Here is a 15667-nt window from a genome sequence, read left to right as displayed (position 1 = left end):
GTGATGTATTTGCTAGCGACCGACACCTGCTTTTATAGTTGTGAAGTCTGCCATAATCTACTCCTGCTCGTTCGACATTCCGCAAACAATGTGTCCGATTGGACGAAACAAAGAACTGCTATCAGAAGGCCGAGTTGGGCACACAAAGCGAGCTCTACCTCACAATAGGCGCTGTACTGACGGTATACAATCCCGTTAGTAACACAGACACGGTGACGGGAGCAACATCGCAGGGTACATGTCTTAGTTAATGTTCGGGGTTCTCGGTAAGATCTAGCCGCCATGACGAGAAGGAAGAGGCTTCCTGACGAGAAGGCGGCGCGGCTTCACCAGGCGGTGTTGGAGGGGAAGCTGGAGGACGTGCGGGACTTGTTAAATCTGATGGACGCGAACGTGCGGGACCATCACGGCCGGACCCCGCTCATGACGGCCTGCTTCGCGAGGGACGACCACCTGAGAGATAAGATGTTCCGACACCTGTTCTACCGAGGAGCCGACCTGCGCGCACAGGACCCCTGCGGCAGGAGCGTCTTCTCCTTCGCCTGCTCCTACGGACTCAACCAACAAGTCAAATGGCTGCTCAATCACAAGAACGTGGACTTGGTACAGAAGGACAAGGAGGGGAGAACTCCCCTGCACCACGCCGTGCTCTCCGGGGACCCGTCGGTAGTTCGGACGGTCGTCAGAGCCACCGTAGACCGGCAGCTGAGTGTAGACATCCCGGACAATAACAGCACGACACCGTACGTGCAGGCGAAGATCAGGGGACAGGACGACATCGCGCAGATTCTGCTGACAGAAGCGAGGGCGAACCCCTGTACGTTTAACACCAGAAAATACTTCTCCGTGAGTGGACAGGTCATACGAGAAGAGGTACATGTACCCGCTGCAGATGAAGACACTACGGAAGACAAAAAGCCAAGCAAGAAAACACTGACTGCTCTCCTAACAGTGACCCTCCCGCCGATTCGTGTTGAGTATTCCAAGTCTTACAAAGGGTCCGAAAAACCGACAGTAGAAACTACGGTACGGAGCAAGAATCCGGAACCAGGGCTGACTTTACCAAAGTTCAAGATGACGGGACCTCCCGGGGCCTCCGGTTCACAGGTGGGCAGTGTGTTAAGTGTGCGCTCTTCTGTGTATAACTCCACCGCGGATTCTGCCCTGTTGGTATTGAAAGGACAACACGCTCAGCGGTATCTCGGCAAGCGTTCCTCGTACCCTACAATACCCACACTGATGGCCCTGAAATCGGCTCACAACAGCGCCGCCTTTAGAGTGACCGCTCAGAAGAAGCCTGACACGCCGCCCCCGACGCCGCCTCCAGAGCCGCGGAGGAAGAAGATGAGCGCCGCGGGACTACTGAACATCGCCGTGAAGAAACGACGGGCGAGCAAGGCTGAAAGTCTCCGCCCCAAGTCGGGTCTAGGTGGAGGGAAGTGGAAAAATTTGGTGTCTGCCACTCAGGACTTCAAAGAAGAAGTAGAGCAGGCACCGGTAAACGCGAGGCTACGCAAGAGAAGTGTACCGGCTATCTCCGTGAATGACTTAGCCAGCCTTTCTAAACGAGACCAGCCTAAGAAAAAGCTAAACGTGGCGTCAGTTCTCGCGCTCAGGCCAAAAAGTCTGACAGACGAACATCACTCCTCTGTACTCGACTCCTTGCCCGAGGTGGACGAAAAGCATAAAGTAGAATCAACAACTGAGGCGACATTCATCAAACAAGACCCGCTGCCTGAAATTGTCGTGGAGGGGGGCAGCTGAGAACAATGTACAGTCTATACACCCTCACACATGTGTACAGCCATAAAATTTATCACGATTTGAGCTGGCGTTTATCGGCAATACTTGTGAGATTTATTACCGTTCTAGAGGTTTTATATCTCGTTTACGATGACTCAATCTACCGCCAGGACACCACAACAGAACTGATATGTTGACTGTTGCCAGGAGGCGGGGTTGGAGGACTTTGAACCCTTTTCACATGTTCAACTGTTAGTTAATAACAACCTGCAATATTGACTACAGGTGGGGTCAAGTGCTGACATGAAATATGATCACTTATAATGTTAACTGATATTTTTTCTACCACTCGTACCGATTTATATTTTGCTTATCTTTTTCTGTCACGAGTGATGGTAAGTATTTATACATGTACATGTATACTCTGAAATGGATGATCTTCTATAGGGCCTAGGTGCAAGGGTTTGCTTGTATACATATGCAATAATGAGATCGCAACACAAGTACTTGGAAAACAAAGTTAAGACCTAGGAAAAGACGGTTATCTAATTATGTCAACATAACTATAGGCACTACACCACTAGACACTAGCCTGGTTCCCACAAAACTGGTGAACATATCCATACATTTTAACTAGTTCAAACCTTGAGGTACTTCTCGTCCAAACAATACTTTAGGGAGCTGATGTTTCATGTGATTGTCATGTTCGGTTACTGTGTCGGAATTTTGATATGCCGCAGCACTGCTGGAATTCACGATGCGAGGTCATGTTGGAATACATATGGTGACATTATACATATTGCAGAAAATAAAGTATACTTACAGAAACTGTTAATTGTCGGTGTTCCTGTGCAGTATTATGTACGTAGCTGCACGTTTTATATAAATGTGACGGGGTGTAGAATTAAAGAACACACAGGGCCTTGGTAGCCTGGGTACCATCCTGGTTAGTTCACGTCCGCTCCCACTGTCGCTACCGGTTGGACTTCGGAACAACTTCAGACCTTTAGTTGATTGATAAACAAGTAATCAGAAGTTTCAGACTTCCGAAGTATATCTGGAAATTTTGTGCATTCTTTTCTGAACAACGGAGGAGATTCTATGACGTATTTAACCTGGACTAGTACCGTAAGTAACTGTGTTGGATTGGTGGAAGGTCTCTCATGCAATTTTCGGCTTCCTGAATTCCCCCATGTTGACCTAACTCATATTCTGTGACCTTCAAGTTTACCCCATTTCCCGTATTTGGTCGATCTTTTGTTATTCTGTCTGCTATTTTTCCCCATGCACGTGTTATGAACCTACTATGTCCGAAGGGTACACGGACGTCAAAAAACAATACTTCCGATATATATCCGTAGCTGGCAAAGTATTTACCAAACTTTACCTCAGATTCCCTTTCCTGAGTTATTTACGGTTCGAGACACGTGCGTACGTGAGTGAAAATCTGACCTGTGCCTTTACAGACATGCACGATCTGACACCGCCGAGCAACACTATACACCTTCAACTTGAACTCTGCAGTGACTCCTATCCATCGCAGGAAGCCACACAAACGGTAGAATTCTATTAAACCCGTCTAAGAACCGTGTATAACGTTTTAAGACATCCGGTTGGCATGGTGTCTTGGCATGCGTGGTTTCAGTATGTACACAAGGTGAACTCGACAAGGACACGGTCCTCGCGATGAAACGTCTGATTTATCGCACAATGGTGAGGCTACGCTTGGCAGGTCTGCTCACGTCCCCCGCACAGCCGCCGTCACGTTGGCATGCCACCTTGGCTCCACCGCCGCTATTCGTGTTTGCTGTACAGCTGTCAAGTTCAGGCTCTCCACGTACAAATGGCACGATTGCCATTGCTACTGTTTAACGTTCTTAAACTCGGAGACCACGACACATCTGGTGCTATGTACGGCCGCACAATGTCTGCTATTCTTAACGCCACGTTTTTTCTATAAATAGGGACTTCAATTGTAAGATACAGAGACCTTTAAGTCTTGGATACTGTATCTATTTCGAAACGCTATTGATGAATCCATGAGGTTGCTTGCAGTCATGTTTAAGTCAAGAGTGGGAAGACTACACCACCATCCATTGCATGAAGGACCCCATTGCTAACCAGTAAATCAGTTTCTACCCCATGGCCAGTTTTTCAGAGCCCACCCGTCAGTTACGTTGGTCGTGCAAACATCACTGGTAGCTATTCACGAACTTGTTTGACATCCTTGCATTCTGGATCATGAGTTGCGAGTCTTATCGAGGACAATAATATCTTACATTCACTAGCAAATGTGAGTCATGTAAGTTGCTGGCAGCCACTCAAAATTGGAAAGCACTTTCCCCATGATCAACTTTCCTATCATTTCATAATCCCACCTTCAATTGCTTTTAATGCTTGCAGTGGATTAATAAGATATTCTAGAACTACAAGACAAAAAAACAGGACAGTACAGTATCCACTTTTCATTTCATTTGTTTTATTGTCAGAACCAGCTTTGACCAGAAGGTTTAAGTGCTGTTCCTTGGCCCAATAGTTCGGGGTCTGCAGGGGTTTCTCAGGCCACTGGAGTCTCCTTGATTTCCTTGTCCTTCTTGAGAGGACCCTGTAAACAGATAAGGAACATGTAATTCAATCTGTTTGAAAAGAAAACTACTGTAAATCACTGTTTGTGGTAGCAAAAGTTTGCAGTCTGAGAAAAATGGACATGTTTGCGGAACTATGCGTTCACGGTAGCGGCAGGTGCAGCAGAAAAGTTGGTGAATTATTAGTTTAATGTTAAGATAAGTTCGCAGTACAGAGGTGACCACAAAAATTGCAAATATAAAAGCAAACTGCAGCATTCAGAGAAATGTGAGGCTGTTGAGGTATATAATGAATGTAATAAAAATTGAAGAGTACTAACCATGAAGGCCTTCTTCTCTGCGATGGTCTGGAAGCGGCCGTGACCGAACTTGGACGAGGTGTCGATGAACTTGAGCGTGATCTTCTCCTGGGACCTGCGGCTGGTCTGGACCAGAAGAGACTGCCAACGAGAAAGTCCATCTTAGTATGGCAAAATACAAGATATGCACTTTTCATAACAGATTTTACACTGGAGCTGTCGAAGGCTCAGACACATCCAAGGAAGATCTGTCCCATCATTAAGACACAGGTGCCTTTATGGTGGAAACAATGAAGAGGTTATCGTCACTGCTGACAGCTCAAATCTACCCTATATCATATGATACACAACAAATTAGACTTAGCATAGGTCCCATTGGGCTTTTCGAGCATAGGGGTCCCCTACATGTGATTTGGATCCCCTAAGCTGTGATTTAGCCAACACAATGGTGTCCAACTCGAAGAGGGTTATGAGAGGAATAAAATACCAGACCCCTTCTGTGGTCATGTCTTTGGGACTTCATGTGCAGCATGTGCAAAGTGTAACTACATGTTGGGGATTACCTTGCGCAGGGTGAGCACACGCTTCTTAGGTCCGACACAGCAGCCCCTGATCATGATGAAGTCATTCTTCACTTCACCGTAGTGGGGGAAGCCACCCTGGAAAATAACAAAAAAAAGTGTTGGACTCAGTCCTTCAAAAAACCTTGCAAAACTTATCAAGAGCCAAAAATTGCCTGTGGACTTATTTTTCAAGTCTAGCAACAAGGTTTTACAGTGATTCCTTTTCTGGCATCCAGTATTATCTCTTACCAGTGGAGTGATAGTCTTCTCCGTCAGATCGTACTCGGTGGCGGCGTTGTTCTTGACGACCTTGCCGTCCTTCACATGGATGCCCGCGCCCACACGGTACACCTTCTTGTTGATCTCCGTGCGATGGTTGTAGCCCTTCTGACCAGCACGGGCGACACCGTAGCCCACACGAGCAGGATGCCAGGCGCCGATACAGGCCACCTTACGCAGACCCTTGTGGGTCTTACGGGGGAGCTTCTTGGTTCCCCAACGGGAGGTCACACCTAGGGGAAAGGCAAATTCATTAAGTCACAATAGCTGGAAATGTTTAACAAGTACAGAACTACCTTGTTTATTTGCTTGTATTTCTTGTAGACATCAGTAGGAAGGCAGCATGGAAACTTCAACAGAGTTTGTTCTGAATGCTTCGCGCATGAAGCATATTTCCATGGGCTTCATCACATGTCTAAACACAGGGAAATGTGCTCAATGTGAACAGTAAGATAACGAGACTAGGTTATTTACCCTTGAAGCCCTTGCCCTTGGTGATACCGATGATGTCGATCATCTCGTCCTGGCCGAAGACCTGGGAGACGGGGATCTGTTTCTCCAGATGTTCCCGCGCCCAGTCCACCTTCTCCGCGATGGTGCCACCGTTCACCTGGATCTCCATGATGTGGGACTTCTTCTGACGGTGAGGCAGGTCCTTCATCTAATGGGGATGACAAAAAAAGTCCATTACAGAACTGTACTCACTTTGATTCTTTAGTATTGAAACTTAACTCTAATGGCTTGCTGTTAGCTCAGACATCCAAGGAAGGAATTGTCCCATCATCAAGGCACAGGTGCCTTTTTGGTGGAAACTGCGAATGTGGGGAATATTTCATCACTGCAAACAGCCTTTACCACACTAAAACGGATCCTTGTACAACTACTATTTATTGTCCTCTCCATATAACATGCATATAATGCCAGTGTCATGTGCATGTAAACCAGTTACTAGTTGTTATCTAAGGAAGACAAGCTTATGCGTTTCGAAGGAATTTGGTTAGGCAATGTTGATTTGATTTTATGGGTTAACATCCACTTAGAACCCCAAAACTGATGCAAATTTTTTTTGGCGTGTGAAGATGTCCTCCATATCATCAAATCAACATGGCCTTATGTGTGTAATATAGCCATCTCATTACCTGAGTGTGGACAATGACACGGATGTTGATGCAGTATTTCTTCATCTGCTTGAAGTCCTTCTCAATCTGCTTCTTGCCGTCCTCGTCCTGCCACTTCTTGGCGTACTTGGTGAATGCCTTCTTCTTGGAGGAGTACCTTCAGTCCCCAAGGGGCAGGGGAAGACAGCCATGAGTCTCATCGTGAGTGTTACACGAGAGGAGGCTCGAAGGCTGAGGAGTTAGGCATGCGACACTCTTCAGTGTACAGACACTGGGTGGAGTGTGTGGCTGCTCCATGAGACCAGACCCTGGCTCATAGTGCTGATTGCAATAAAGAGGGGTTAAGCAAACAAGCCAATTTCAGTACAATATCTATTATCTACCGAAACTTATCTTTACAACTTATATCCTTTCAGGGCTCAATATTTTTTTCTGAATACCTGCACTAAGGTGCATATGCACCTAGTATTCAGAGAGCCCTGACATTGAAATGCATATAGGATTTGAACCCTACTAATACAGTCATCAAATAAATTGCTGTCCTGCATTTCTGCCTTACCAGTTCTTGTAGAAGCGACGCCTGCACTCATCGCTCAAGTGTTCGGCAAAGATGGTCCTGAAAGCACGCCTGCCTTTTGGTGTAGCGATGTAGCCAACCACTCCGACAACCATCATGGGAGGGGTTTCTATGATCGTCACTGCATCTACCACCTCTCGTTTGGTTGACTCTGGGAAATTAAGTAGTTAAGACATTCATTACTTAAAGAGTCTCGAGAAATTATAGAATCTTTGTTCAAGAAAAGAGTATCAGCTCAGACATCCAAGGAAGGAATTGTCCCATCATCAAGGCACAGGGGCCTTTTTGGTGGAAACTGCGAATGTGGGAAAAAATTTCATCACTGCTGATCTGGGTAGAACACAGTCATAAACTTAAATTCTGCTTATCCTAAAATATGGTAAGCTTAATTATGAATATGAAATGACTTAAAGTTCATTTACTTCTAGTTGTATATAGTACATGGTGAGGCAAGTTAACAAATTTGAGCTGAAATACATACTTGCTCCAGTTCTCTCGACTTCCCTCAGTACATGGGTCATGCCGGCCTTGTAGCCCATGAAGGCGGTAAGATGTGGAGGCTTGCTGGCGTCATCCTTGGGAAAAGCCTTAACCTTCCCCTTGGAGCGCCTGCACCTCTTGCGGGGCAGGAAACCCAGGGAGCCGTGGCGTGGCGCAGAGAACTTTCGGTGAGACTGCAACGGGAAAAAAATACGTCACAAATCTGACTTGGCTATACGGGCAAGTTTAAACATTTAGCAATAAATAAGAGTAACCAACAATAGTGGGAATTTTCTTGTACGCTGCATACGAGCTCGACCCCCCTCCCCCATCAGAACAAGTTCGCACATGTGGCCATGCCCATGCGGCATGCCGAAACTACTCGTAATTTTTAGGCACAGAAAAACTGCAGGAGTTTTTTTTTCTTAAGTCATCGATGTGTTTGTACTTCACATCCAGTACCACAAGTAAGCACGTCTAGTCACTCCAGGCTGCACAACTACAAAGGCCATCTTGCACACGTTGCAGGGCTGGAATTTGTCAACGATAGCTGCCAAGTAGAAACGAAATTGTGTCGGTCTAATGCACTCAGATGCATTAAAACCTATCATAACATACTCTCCATTTCTTCTGACACCAGAAAAATGAGGATATAAGCTTCGATGAAATAAACTTCGCGCGATATCTCACGGATTGTTAGCCACTAAAATTTCATGCTACCCACCATTTCCACAGCTAGGCAAAGAGGGCGTGCTGGTCCAAAACGAGGCTAATATAGGATTCTTACCTTGAACCTACGGTGCCTGTAAGTTTTGAGATCATTCATAAATAAAAACAAGGTCTTCATTAAACTTCACATGTTTATATATATCATTAGTAAACTACATGCAATAGATGTACTGAATGATTACGCTTTTCATTCATATCAAAGGCGATAATCGGTAAATAAATTCACAATATTGGGGATACGCAGAACATGGTAACTAAGAATGCATGCAAACGCTAATGTTATATACACCATTACTATTATGGTATAGTGAACTTTTGAAAAAGATTTGATACGCAGTACATTCTTAAATATTTTAGTATCCTATTTATTTTGCCAATGTTTTGCATTTTTACCACCAAATCGTAGCACAAGTCAATGTAGTAAAATTTAGTTGTATTTCGACGCGATCTGACCACCGTGAGGGGAGTTTAAGGGTATGATAGGGGTAGAGAAGTAGGGATATTGCAAGATAAAGTTGAAAGAATACAAATTAGTTGGCATAAAACTATCCTTTTTTCACACAGACACACTATATGTAGGTAATTACCGATATTGAGTACTTTGTAATATCAACATTGACAATTATTTGAAGGTTATACTTTATTTCCAGTTGTGGTATACACTCTTCCATACCCTCTTTGAAAAAAGTAGGCGCCAGAGGTCACCATCATGGCGGACCAAGGAGACGATGGAGGTCCTCCAAAGAAGAAATTCGACATCGCAAGCTGGGAAGAGGCGTACACATACAATCCTGGAGGGGACAACAGTCACCTCAATCCTGTTATGAAGACGCTTTTGGCGACGTTCCACTACACCGTCGACAAGCCAGTGACTGCCATCCACGGTATGGTGTGACCTCATGATCAACATGTAACAACACAGCACTCACTCACTATCTTTCTCTTTCTTGCTTGCACTTGCTAGTTTTGATCCAGATGACACCATGGCGTTTTAAGGTATCGAGAATATTCAATAGTTGCCACTTGACTTGTGACAGAAACTACATCAGGTTGTTTGGGACTGTCCTAAAGGCACTATATATAATTATAAATCAGTTGCATATACAAAACTTCATAGCTATTGCTAATTATATGTTTAGATGCTGATACATAATGTGAATTTTAAATCGAAAAATCATCACACTTTTTTCGTGTCCACCATAATAGCATCAACATTGGAAAGAAATGATTACCAGTGATCCAACTATAGATACAAAGACAGAGATATATTATTTACACCTTTTGACCTCTCAGATTGGATCAAGGCTCAGCAGCAGAAAAACAAATACCCGTACTACCACCGTAAGTTCCGCCGTGTTCCCGGGATCGAGGACTGTGACATCAACGACCAGGTCTGCATCTACGAGGCCAACGAACAGTTCAAACGAGACCAGTAAGTAAAGAATTGCAGTCAGCAATTGAAGTACAACGTATAAGCTATGCAGGCAACATCTGTTATACTTATAGCTTGGATGCCAGACCCATAGCACACTAGTACTGGATCAAAAGTTATCCTGGCTGTGTGGGGATAACTTTGGGTCTGTTGTGCTATATGGGTCTGGCATCCAGGCTACATGACACTGTTATGCTTTAACCAGTTTTAGTTTTATGATCAATAGTACTATTAGTAGTCAATATTAATACTTGTACCACCATTTTCCTCCCTCAGTCTTGTAGATCAGGAGATCCTGCGTTTGGCGCGGCAAGACTGGATGCGATGCTGCTTCGAGGAGGGCGACAGTCACTATGTGAACTGCAGGGACCTAAAACAGCGCTATGATTCAGCTCAGAATGGCTATGACATCAAGTGTATGTACTCTTAGTTACTGGTCAAATTTCCCATTATTAACTATCAAGTGTTAGTGAGGCCACTAAGGGGAATGGGGGCAGTGTTGAACTCTGTCTGTGTGCATTTGGAATTCGAATATGCACACAAGTGACATGGAGAAATGTAACTATTGAGACTGAGTTAGACCAAGCCAAGTGTCTTTGATTTCTTATCACTTATCCATATGTTCTTTTACTAAAATTTTAGTGAACCTAGTATATGGTATGTATATGTGTAGTGTATACTAAGACGTGCAATTATCACTTTTATAACAGCAAGTCTTATAGATATCACTAGTATGTATGGCTAACATTTTTTGTAATTCAAGGATGAAGTTCTGTCACTACTGAGCTTGAGACTAATCAAGCAAAGTAGTACAGTTTAGTGAATGTTCTGCAGTACAACCACAAGTTCAGAATCATGGTGACTCCTTGTATATCCTGCCATTTCTAACCATACTGTTCTGTACACCACAGATGGAGACCTGGGAGTGTATGGGAATGCCTTCAAAGCATTCATGAAGCAGAAACATCGCATGATAGAAGAACGAAGAGAGGCAGAAAAACAAGAGTCATAATAAAACCTGCATCTAGGCTTCCTTTCACTTTTTTCTTCTTAACTGACACAAATATGAACCATACAACATGAGGCAGAACATGTTTGAGATTTGTGTGTGATGATAGACCAAAACAGTTTCTCCTAGAATGGAAATCAGGATTGTTGACATCCATAAGCATTAGATGGAGGTTGTTGGCAGGTGTATTGACTTGTACCAGTATGCCTCTATCCATATCACTTCACTCTAGTGTCCTGAAGTTGTAAAATAAAACATAACTTCAAATGTTTGTTGACTGTTATTGTATTTTTTTCATGGAGTTAGGATGGTGTTTTGATTGTGAGCTGTTTTAACGTGCCTAGGATATATGTAGCTATGAGGTATGCAGGATAGCTCTTCTTTTTGTAGAGTTCAAAGGAAAGAGCAAATCAACAATGACACATTAATGGGTCAAACTGTCCATCCTTGCCTCTTATAAGATTCCCAATGTGAAAGATAAGCAAGACTGTTTTCGTAAATAAGAAAATATTAGATGCTATAAAGGATAAGGTGTGAAGAAAAACTACATATGTTCCAAGTTTGAAAAACATCATCTAACAGCATTTCCATACATCCTCAGTATTGCTATTTTTTTATTCATGGGGCTGGATTAGGGTTACAAAACAGTACATGTAAGGGGTGAAGTCTACTTGCAGTGTTTGAATTTGAACATGATTCAAGAACTCTTACTCTTGGAGATTACCACATGCAACAAAAAGGTTGTTTATATATACACAGTATATATGTACATGACATCACTTGACATATACTGCTTACAGTTTCTAGTCCCTTGTGAGGGTCACCTAACACCATACCAGTACCAGTGTATTGATATCATTTGGTTTACAGCACTTAAAAAGTATCATCTTTCATATGAAGTATATGTTGCCTATGATAAGATATAATTTTATATATGTAATAGTAATCCTCATATATGGTATAGTGGTAGAGGAGTAAGTTCAATCTATACAGTGTATTTTTAATCTGTGAGACAGAAGGGAAAGAAATCTTGATAGAGATGCCAAACTAGAGTTTATACAGCCAGTCAAACCATGACCCACTGACACTGTCCTGTGGTAGGGTGATGGCAGCACAGGCTACCCCAGTCCACGCGTCCGGCAACGGTTCTTCTTCTGACCACTTATTTGTGTTTGGGTCATAGCACTGGATGTACTTCAGAGCCCTGTATGTCCTATGCTGACAAGAGCTCCCTCCTACGAGGAAGATTCGTCCTTCCATGATGGCTAAGCCTGGCTCTGCTTGCGGCTTGGGCATGGGTGCGACAATGCTCCACTGTCCAGTTTGCGGACTGTAACATTCGGTCAGCAGGACGTCGGCGTTTGCATGGTCATCTCTCTCCGCGCCGCCCAGGACAAAAATCTTCCCTCCTACCGTGGCCATCCTGTGGAATGCCCGAGCGATGGCCATGTCAGATTTGATCGTCCAGGTGTCACTTTGTGGGTCGTAACACCTCAGGGCAGTGTTGTAGACCCAGTTACTGCCCCCTCCTGACAGATACAGCTGCCCCTTGTAATCTGTGCCTGCATGCCCATACAAGGGAATCCCCACTGATGCTATGTAGGACCACTCATCCTTAGCCGGATTGTAACACTCTACCTTGTCGTTCTCTCCCATCAAGTTCCTCCCTCCGATGGCGTAAAGTTTCCCGTCCATGGCTTGTAGGTGGAAATCTGACCGACGGTGGCGCATGCACTTGACCCTGAACCAGTCGTTCCTCTGAGGGTCGTAGCGCCAGCCCGTGGCCACGGCAGAGCGGAATCCCCGCACGCCCTCCCCACCAATCAGGTACACGAAGTTGTTCAGCACGGCCACGCCCTGGTGTGTGATGGGCTCTTTTGTCGCCGTGAGTTCACGCCATGTCTTGGTGTTGGGATCCAGAAACATGACATCTGTCTGTTCGTCCTCTCTGTGCGCCAGTCCAGCCTTGCGGCCGTTGAAACTGACCAGACAGCAACATGTGGACCTGATGTGTGTACGTTCAGACAGGAGCAGTGGCTGCTCACTGGGATGAGAGTGATAGTTGTAAGCCTCGATCATAAGATCCTTGTACTGCAAACTGTTCTGGAAAATCTCCAAGTCCACAATCTCGTTCAAATCAAATGTAGTCATCAGTGGGAATCGTACGTGCTGCAACAAACGTCCGGTGTACGCCATACGAGAAGACTCGTGCGTGAGCCATCTGTACACCGCCCAGAATATGTCAATTTCATCAGCACAGTTGAGAGAGTCACTTTTGAGAATCTGAGCCAGCTGGTCGACTGAGATCTCCAAGAAGTCTGCATTCTTGCAGAATGCCTGAAAGTGTTCCAGAATGTAGCTATTCACAGCTGTTATAACATCCGTCAGATAGTACACACTAGCCAGCTGGTAGATGTCCATACATGTTTCTGCAACAATGCTCGCTTTCAGGAATTCACAGCACACGTCTAGTATAGGTAAGACCTGGAGCCTGCTGGCTACGTCCACGGTCTCCTCCAGGTGTTTCCACCTCAGCGCTATGTCGGAGGTGTAGATGTACTCCACCATCTCCTTCAGACGTGTGTACGGCACGTCTTTCAGTTCCACCCGTCTCTCCGTGGCCTCTCTCATCCCAACGGTAAACATGGCACGGAAGTAGTCGCTGCACGCGGCCAGGACGACCCTGTGCGCCACGATCTCCCGCTCCTCCACGACCAGAGTGATGTCACACGAGCCCTTCTCCAGCTGCAGCGTGTGCAGGTTGTGTAGGAGCCTCGTGGGGTAGGTCACGTCCACAAAATGTCTGACTTCCCTCTCCCAACCCATCTTATACTCCATGCAACAGTTCAACAGATTACTCAGCTGAAACTGCCGTGCGACGGACGTCACATCTTCTAGGTTCTCCTGCATGATGTATATCTCCGAGGTGTACATGTAGTCCAGAACCACTTTCACTGCCTGGGAAGACATGTCGGCTAAGACAGCCTCCTCCTTCCCTCCTCCTGACAACATGTTCTTGAAGAACCTGCTGCTGGCAGCGAGGAGGATCTTGTGAGAGGGAAGTCGGAGGTTGTCGCAGACGAGAGTCACGTCACAGAGGGTCTCCTCTTCCCGCATGTCCTGTAAGGCCTGGAGGAGGGTGGTCGGGTGCTCCAGGGGGGACGTGAAGTTCATACACCTGATTCTCATGGGCTCCATGTCTGTCCTTTGTTATGTTACCCGTTACTCGTTCAGATGAAAGTTTGCATACTTTCCCACTGATATGCAGACCTGTCACCTTGCCCTGGAATCTGCTACTTTGGGGATCCTGCCTTCAGACTTGGCTGATTTCCAAAAGGAGCTGTCATAGACAATAAAAGAAAGAGCAAATGAAGAACTTAGATAAGGGAGGAATCTTGGTGACAAATTGATTACACACACAAAACAATTACACATGTACTGGTACATTGTAGTGTGATGTACTTTAAACGTACATCATAAAATAAACAATGGCTAGGAAATAATAAGTATTGTAAGCCCAACTAGGTGATGGGTGACATATGTTGGTTAGGGATGTAGGATTATGTGCTATGGATGTCACAATGTACTTGAACTTAGTCCTGGCATGCATGGTATGTTGCAGCACATACAGGAGTGCAAATAATACACAGGCTCAAGGGGATAGACTAGTGTCGCTTTCAAACGGAAAGCAATACATAATTGCCAGTCTAAACAAGATACTGTAAACAGCTATGTAACGTTACGTAAACGTACCTTGATGACGCAGTTCATACAAATGTAATCTCTGCGTGGATGACGAAATATTTCTGCAATGTTCCTTCCTGGTTTATATTCCTCTCGGCCATCTTGAAAGCATAACAAAGAAGAGCGCCGTCTGTCGATAAATGAAAGTATTGCAGCGGCGATGGACTTGTTGCTTCCCTACTTGAGATGCAATAAGAATTGCCTTATTGCTGGAGATTTTGAGCGATGAAAGTCTTGTATCTATTATTGCAGTAGATTTCTGAGGGAACCGATAAGAGGGTTGACAATACGGAGACCGATAGTCTGACTGAACGGACACAAACATTTGCGCATCTAAAAACCGCAGCCATAAACGTGCAGGGAAAATTGTTTTATGGTACGTATGCATGTAATACTAAATGATGTCGATCAATCGTAAGGCTTTCCTTCAGTGAATCTCAAAATGAGGAATGTAACGTTTTGTTTAGTTTAAAGAGCATTATGATCGATAACCTACTATTGGTATTTTCCTTATCTTAATATATTGCCACAACTGTTTACAAAAACATATGTACAGATGTGCGCGTGCTAGAGCACAGTAACGAAACAAGTACCGTGTATACATGAACTGTAAAATACGTACGTATACAAAAGTTTCCATAGAAATTCAGAAAAACTGATGGTGTTCACGTGATAGTTGCGTGATCAAAACGTGGTGTAAAAGTGACTTATGGGATGAAGGGAAATTTCCCACCTGTTGATCACCATATAGTAATTTGCCAACCGAATCAAAAAGACACTTGCGTTAAATATTCATACGTTGTCGCTTTTCTATTGTAGGCGTAAGTTACTGAAGGATACCAAGAAACTGACCGGCATCGAATTACCGCAGAAACGAACAACTTTTGTGGATTCCCAGATATCTTTCCGTGACAACATATTCAAAGCATTTCTCCTCATGGTTGTCAAATTTATTAGGTATAATCACATAAACAATGAAAATACATGGCTACGTGCAAGACGCTATGTCCACGCGAGTTTTGTCGCAGATTGCTACTGTTATTTGCCTTCGGAAATACCCTGCATTAAATGGCAAAGTTCCCACCGATTAAACACAAGTAATGGTCGGT

The 15667-nt window shown here is 44.6% G+C and overlaps 4 protein-coding genes across 4 annotated transcripts; 2 read left to right on the top strand and 2 right to left on the bottom strand.

Moving 5' to 3' along the window:
• Nucleotides 1-2529, top strand: LOC109485054 (espin-like). The gene has a single exon (XM_019788455.1). The coding sequence runs from the start codon at nt 283-285 to the stop codon at nt 1762-1764; it is 1482 nt and encodes a 493-aa protein (XP_019644014.1). The 5' UTR covers nt 1-282; the 3' UTR covers nt 1765-2529.
• Nucleotides 2530-4198: 1669 nt separating this feature from the next.
• On the bottom strand, nt 4199-8375 carry LOC109485202 (60S ribosomal protein L3-like). The gene is made up of 9 exons (XM_019788653.1): nt 8369-8375; nt 7646-7838; nt 7147-7315; nt 6609-6744; nt 5944-6130; nt 5440-5702; nt 5191-5286; nt 4649-4768; nt 4199-4348 (listed from the first exon to the last, which is right to left on the bottom strand). The coding sequence occupies exons 1-9, from the start codon at nt 8369-8371 to the stop codon at nt 4301-4303; spliced, it is 1215 nt and encodes a 404-aa protein (XP_019644212.1). The 5' UTR covers nt 8372-8375; the 3' UTR covers nt 4199-4300.
• Nucleotides 8376-9028: 653 nt separating this feature from the next.
• LOC109485560 (NADH dehydrogenase [ubiquinone] 1 beta subcomplex subunit 10-like) lies at nt 9029-11088 on the top strand. Its single transcript, XM_019789252.1, has 4 exons — nt 9029-9257; nt 9667-9805; nt 10082-10221; nt 10717-11088. The coding sequence occupies exons 1-4, from the start codon at nt 9083-9085 to the stop codon at nt 10815-10817; spliced, it is 555 nt and encodes a 184-aa protein (XP_019644811.1). The 5' UTR covers nt 9029-9082; the 3' UTR covers nt 10818-11088.
• Nucleotides 11089-11266: 178 nt separating this feature from the next.
• LOC109484883 (kelch-like protein 9) lies at nt 11267-14663 on the bottom strand. The gene is made up of 2 exons (XM_019788242.1): nt 14568-14663; nt 11267-14154 (listed from the first exon to the last, which is right to left on the bottom strand). Exon 2 carries the CDS (start codon nt 14010-14012, stop codon nt 11862-11864), a length of 2151 nt encoding a protein of 716 aa, XP_019643801.1. The 5' UTR covers nt 14013-14154; nt 14568-14663; the 3' UTR covers nt 11267-11861.
• Between the last annotated feature and the right edge of the window lie 1004 nt (nt 14664-15667).

The sequence above is a fragment of the Branchiostoma belcheri genome, unplaced genomic scaffold (assembly GCF_001625305.1).
Source record: "Branchiostoma belcheri isolate BF01 breed outbred unplaced genomic scaffold, Haploidv18h27 scaffold11, whole genome shotgun sequence".
Classification (NCBI taxonomy): Eukaryota; Metazoa; Chordata; class Leptocardii; order Amphioxiformes; family Branchiostomatidae; genus Branchiostoma; species Branchiostoma belcheri.
This window is presented reverse-complemented; position numbering and strand designations above follow the sequence as displayed.

Excerpts from the sequence above, each read along its gene's own strand:
- LOC109485054 (XM_019788455.1), top strand. The coding sequence starts at position 283 with ATGACGAGAAGGAAGAGGCTTCCTGACGAGAAGGCGGCGCGGCTTCAC.
- LOC109485560 (XM_019789252.1), top strand. The coding sequence starts at position 9,083 with ATGGCGGACCAAGGAGACGATGGAGGTCCTCCAAAGAAGAAATTCGAC. Across the intron at positions 9,258-9,666 it reads GCCAGTGACTGCCATCCACG|ATTGGATCAAGGCTCAGCAG; the intron begins GTATGGTGTGAC and ends TTGACCTCTCAG. Across the intron at positions 10,222-10,716 it reads GAATGGCTATGACATCAAGT|ATGGAGACCTGGGAGTGTAT; the intron begins GTATGTACTCTT and ends TGTACACCACAG.
- LOC109484883 (XM_019788242.1), bottom strand. The coding sequence starts at position 14,012 with ATGGAGCCCATGAGAATCAGGTGTATGAACTTCACGTCCCCCCTGGAG.
- LOC109485202 (XM_019788653.1), bottom strand. Across the intron at positions 6,745-7,146 it reads CGTCGCTTCTACAAGAACTG|GTACTCCTCCAAGAAGAAGG; the intron begins GTAAGGCAGAAA and ends TGGGGACTGAAG. Across the intron at positions 5,287-5,439 it reads AGAAGACTATCACTCCACTG|GGTGGCTTCCCCCACTACGG; the intron begins GTAAGAGATAAT and ends GTTATTTTCCAG.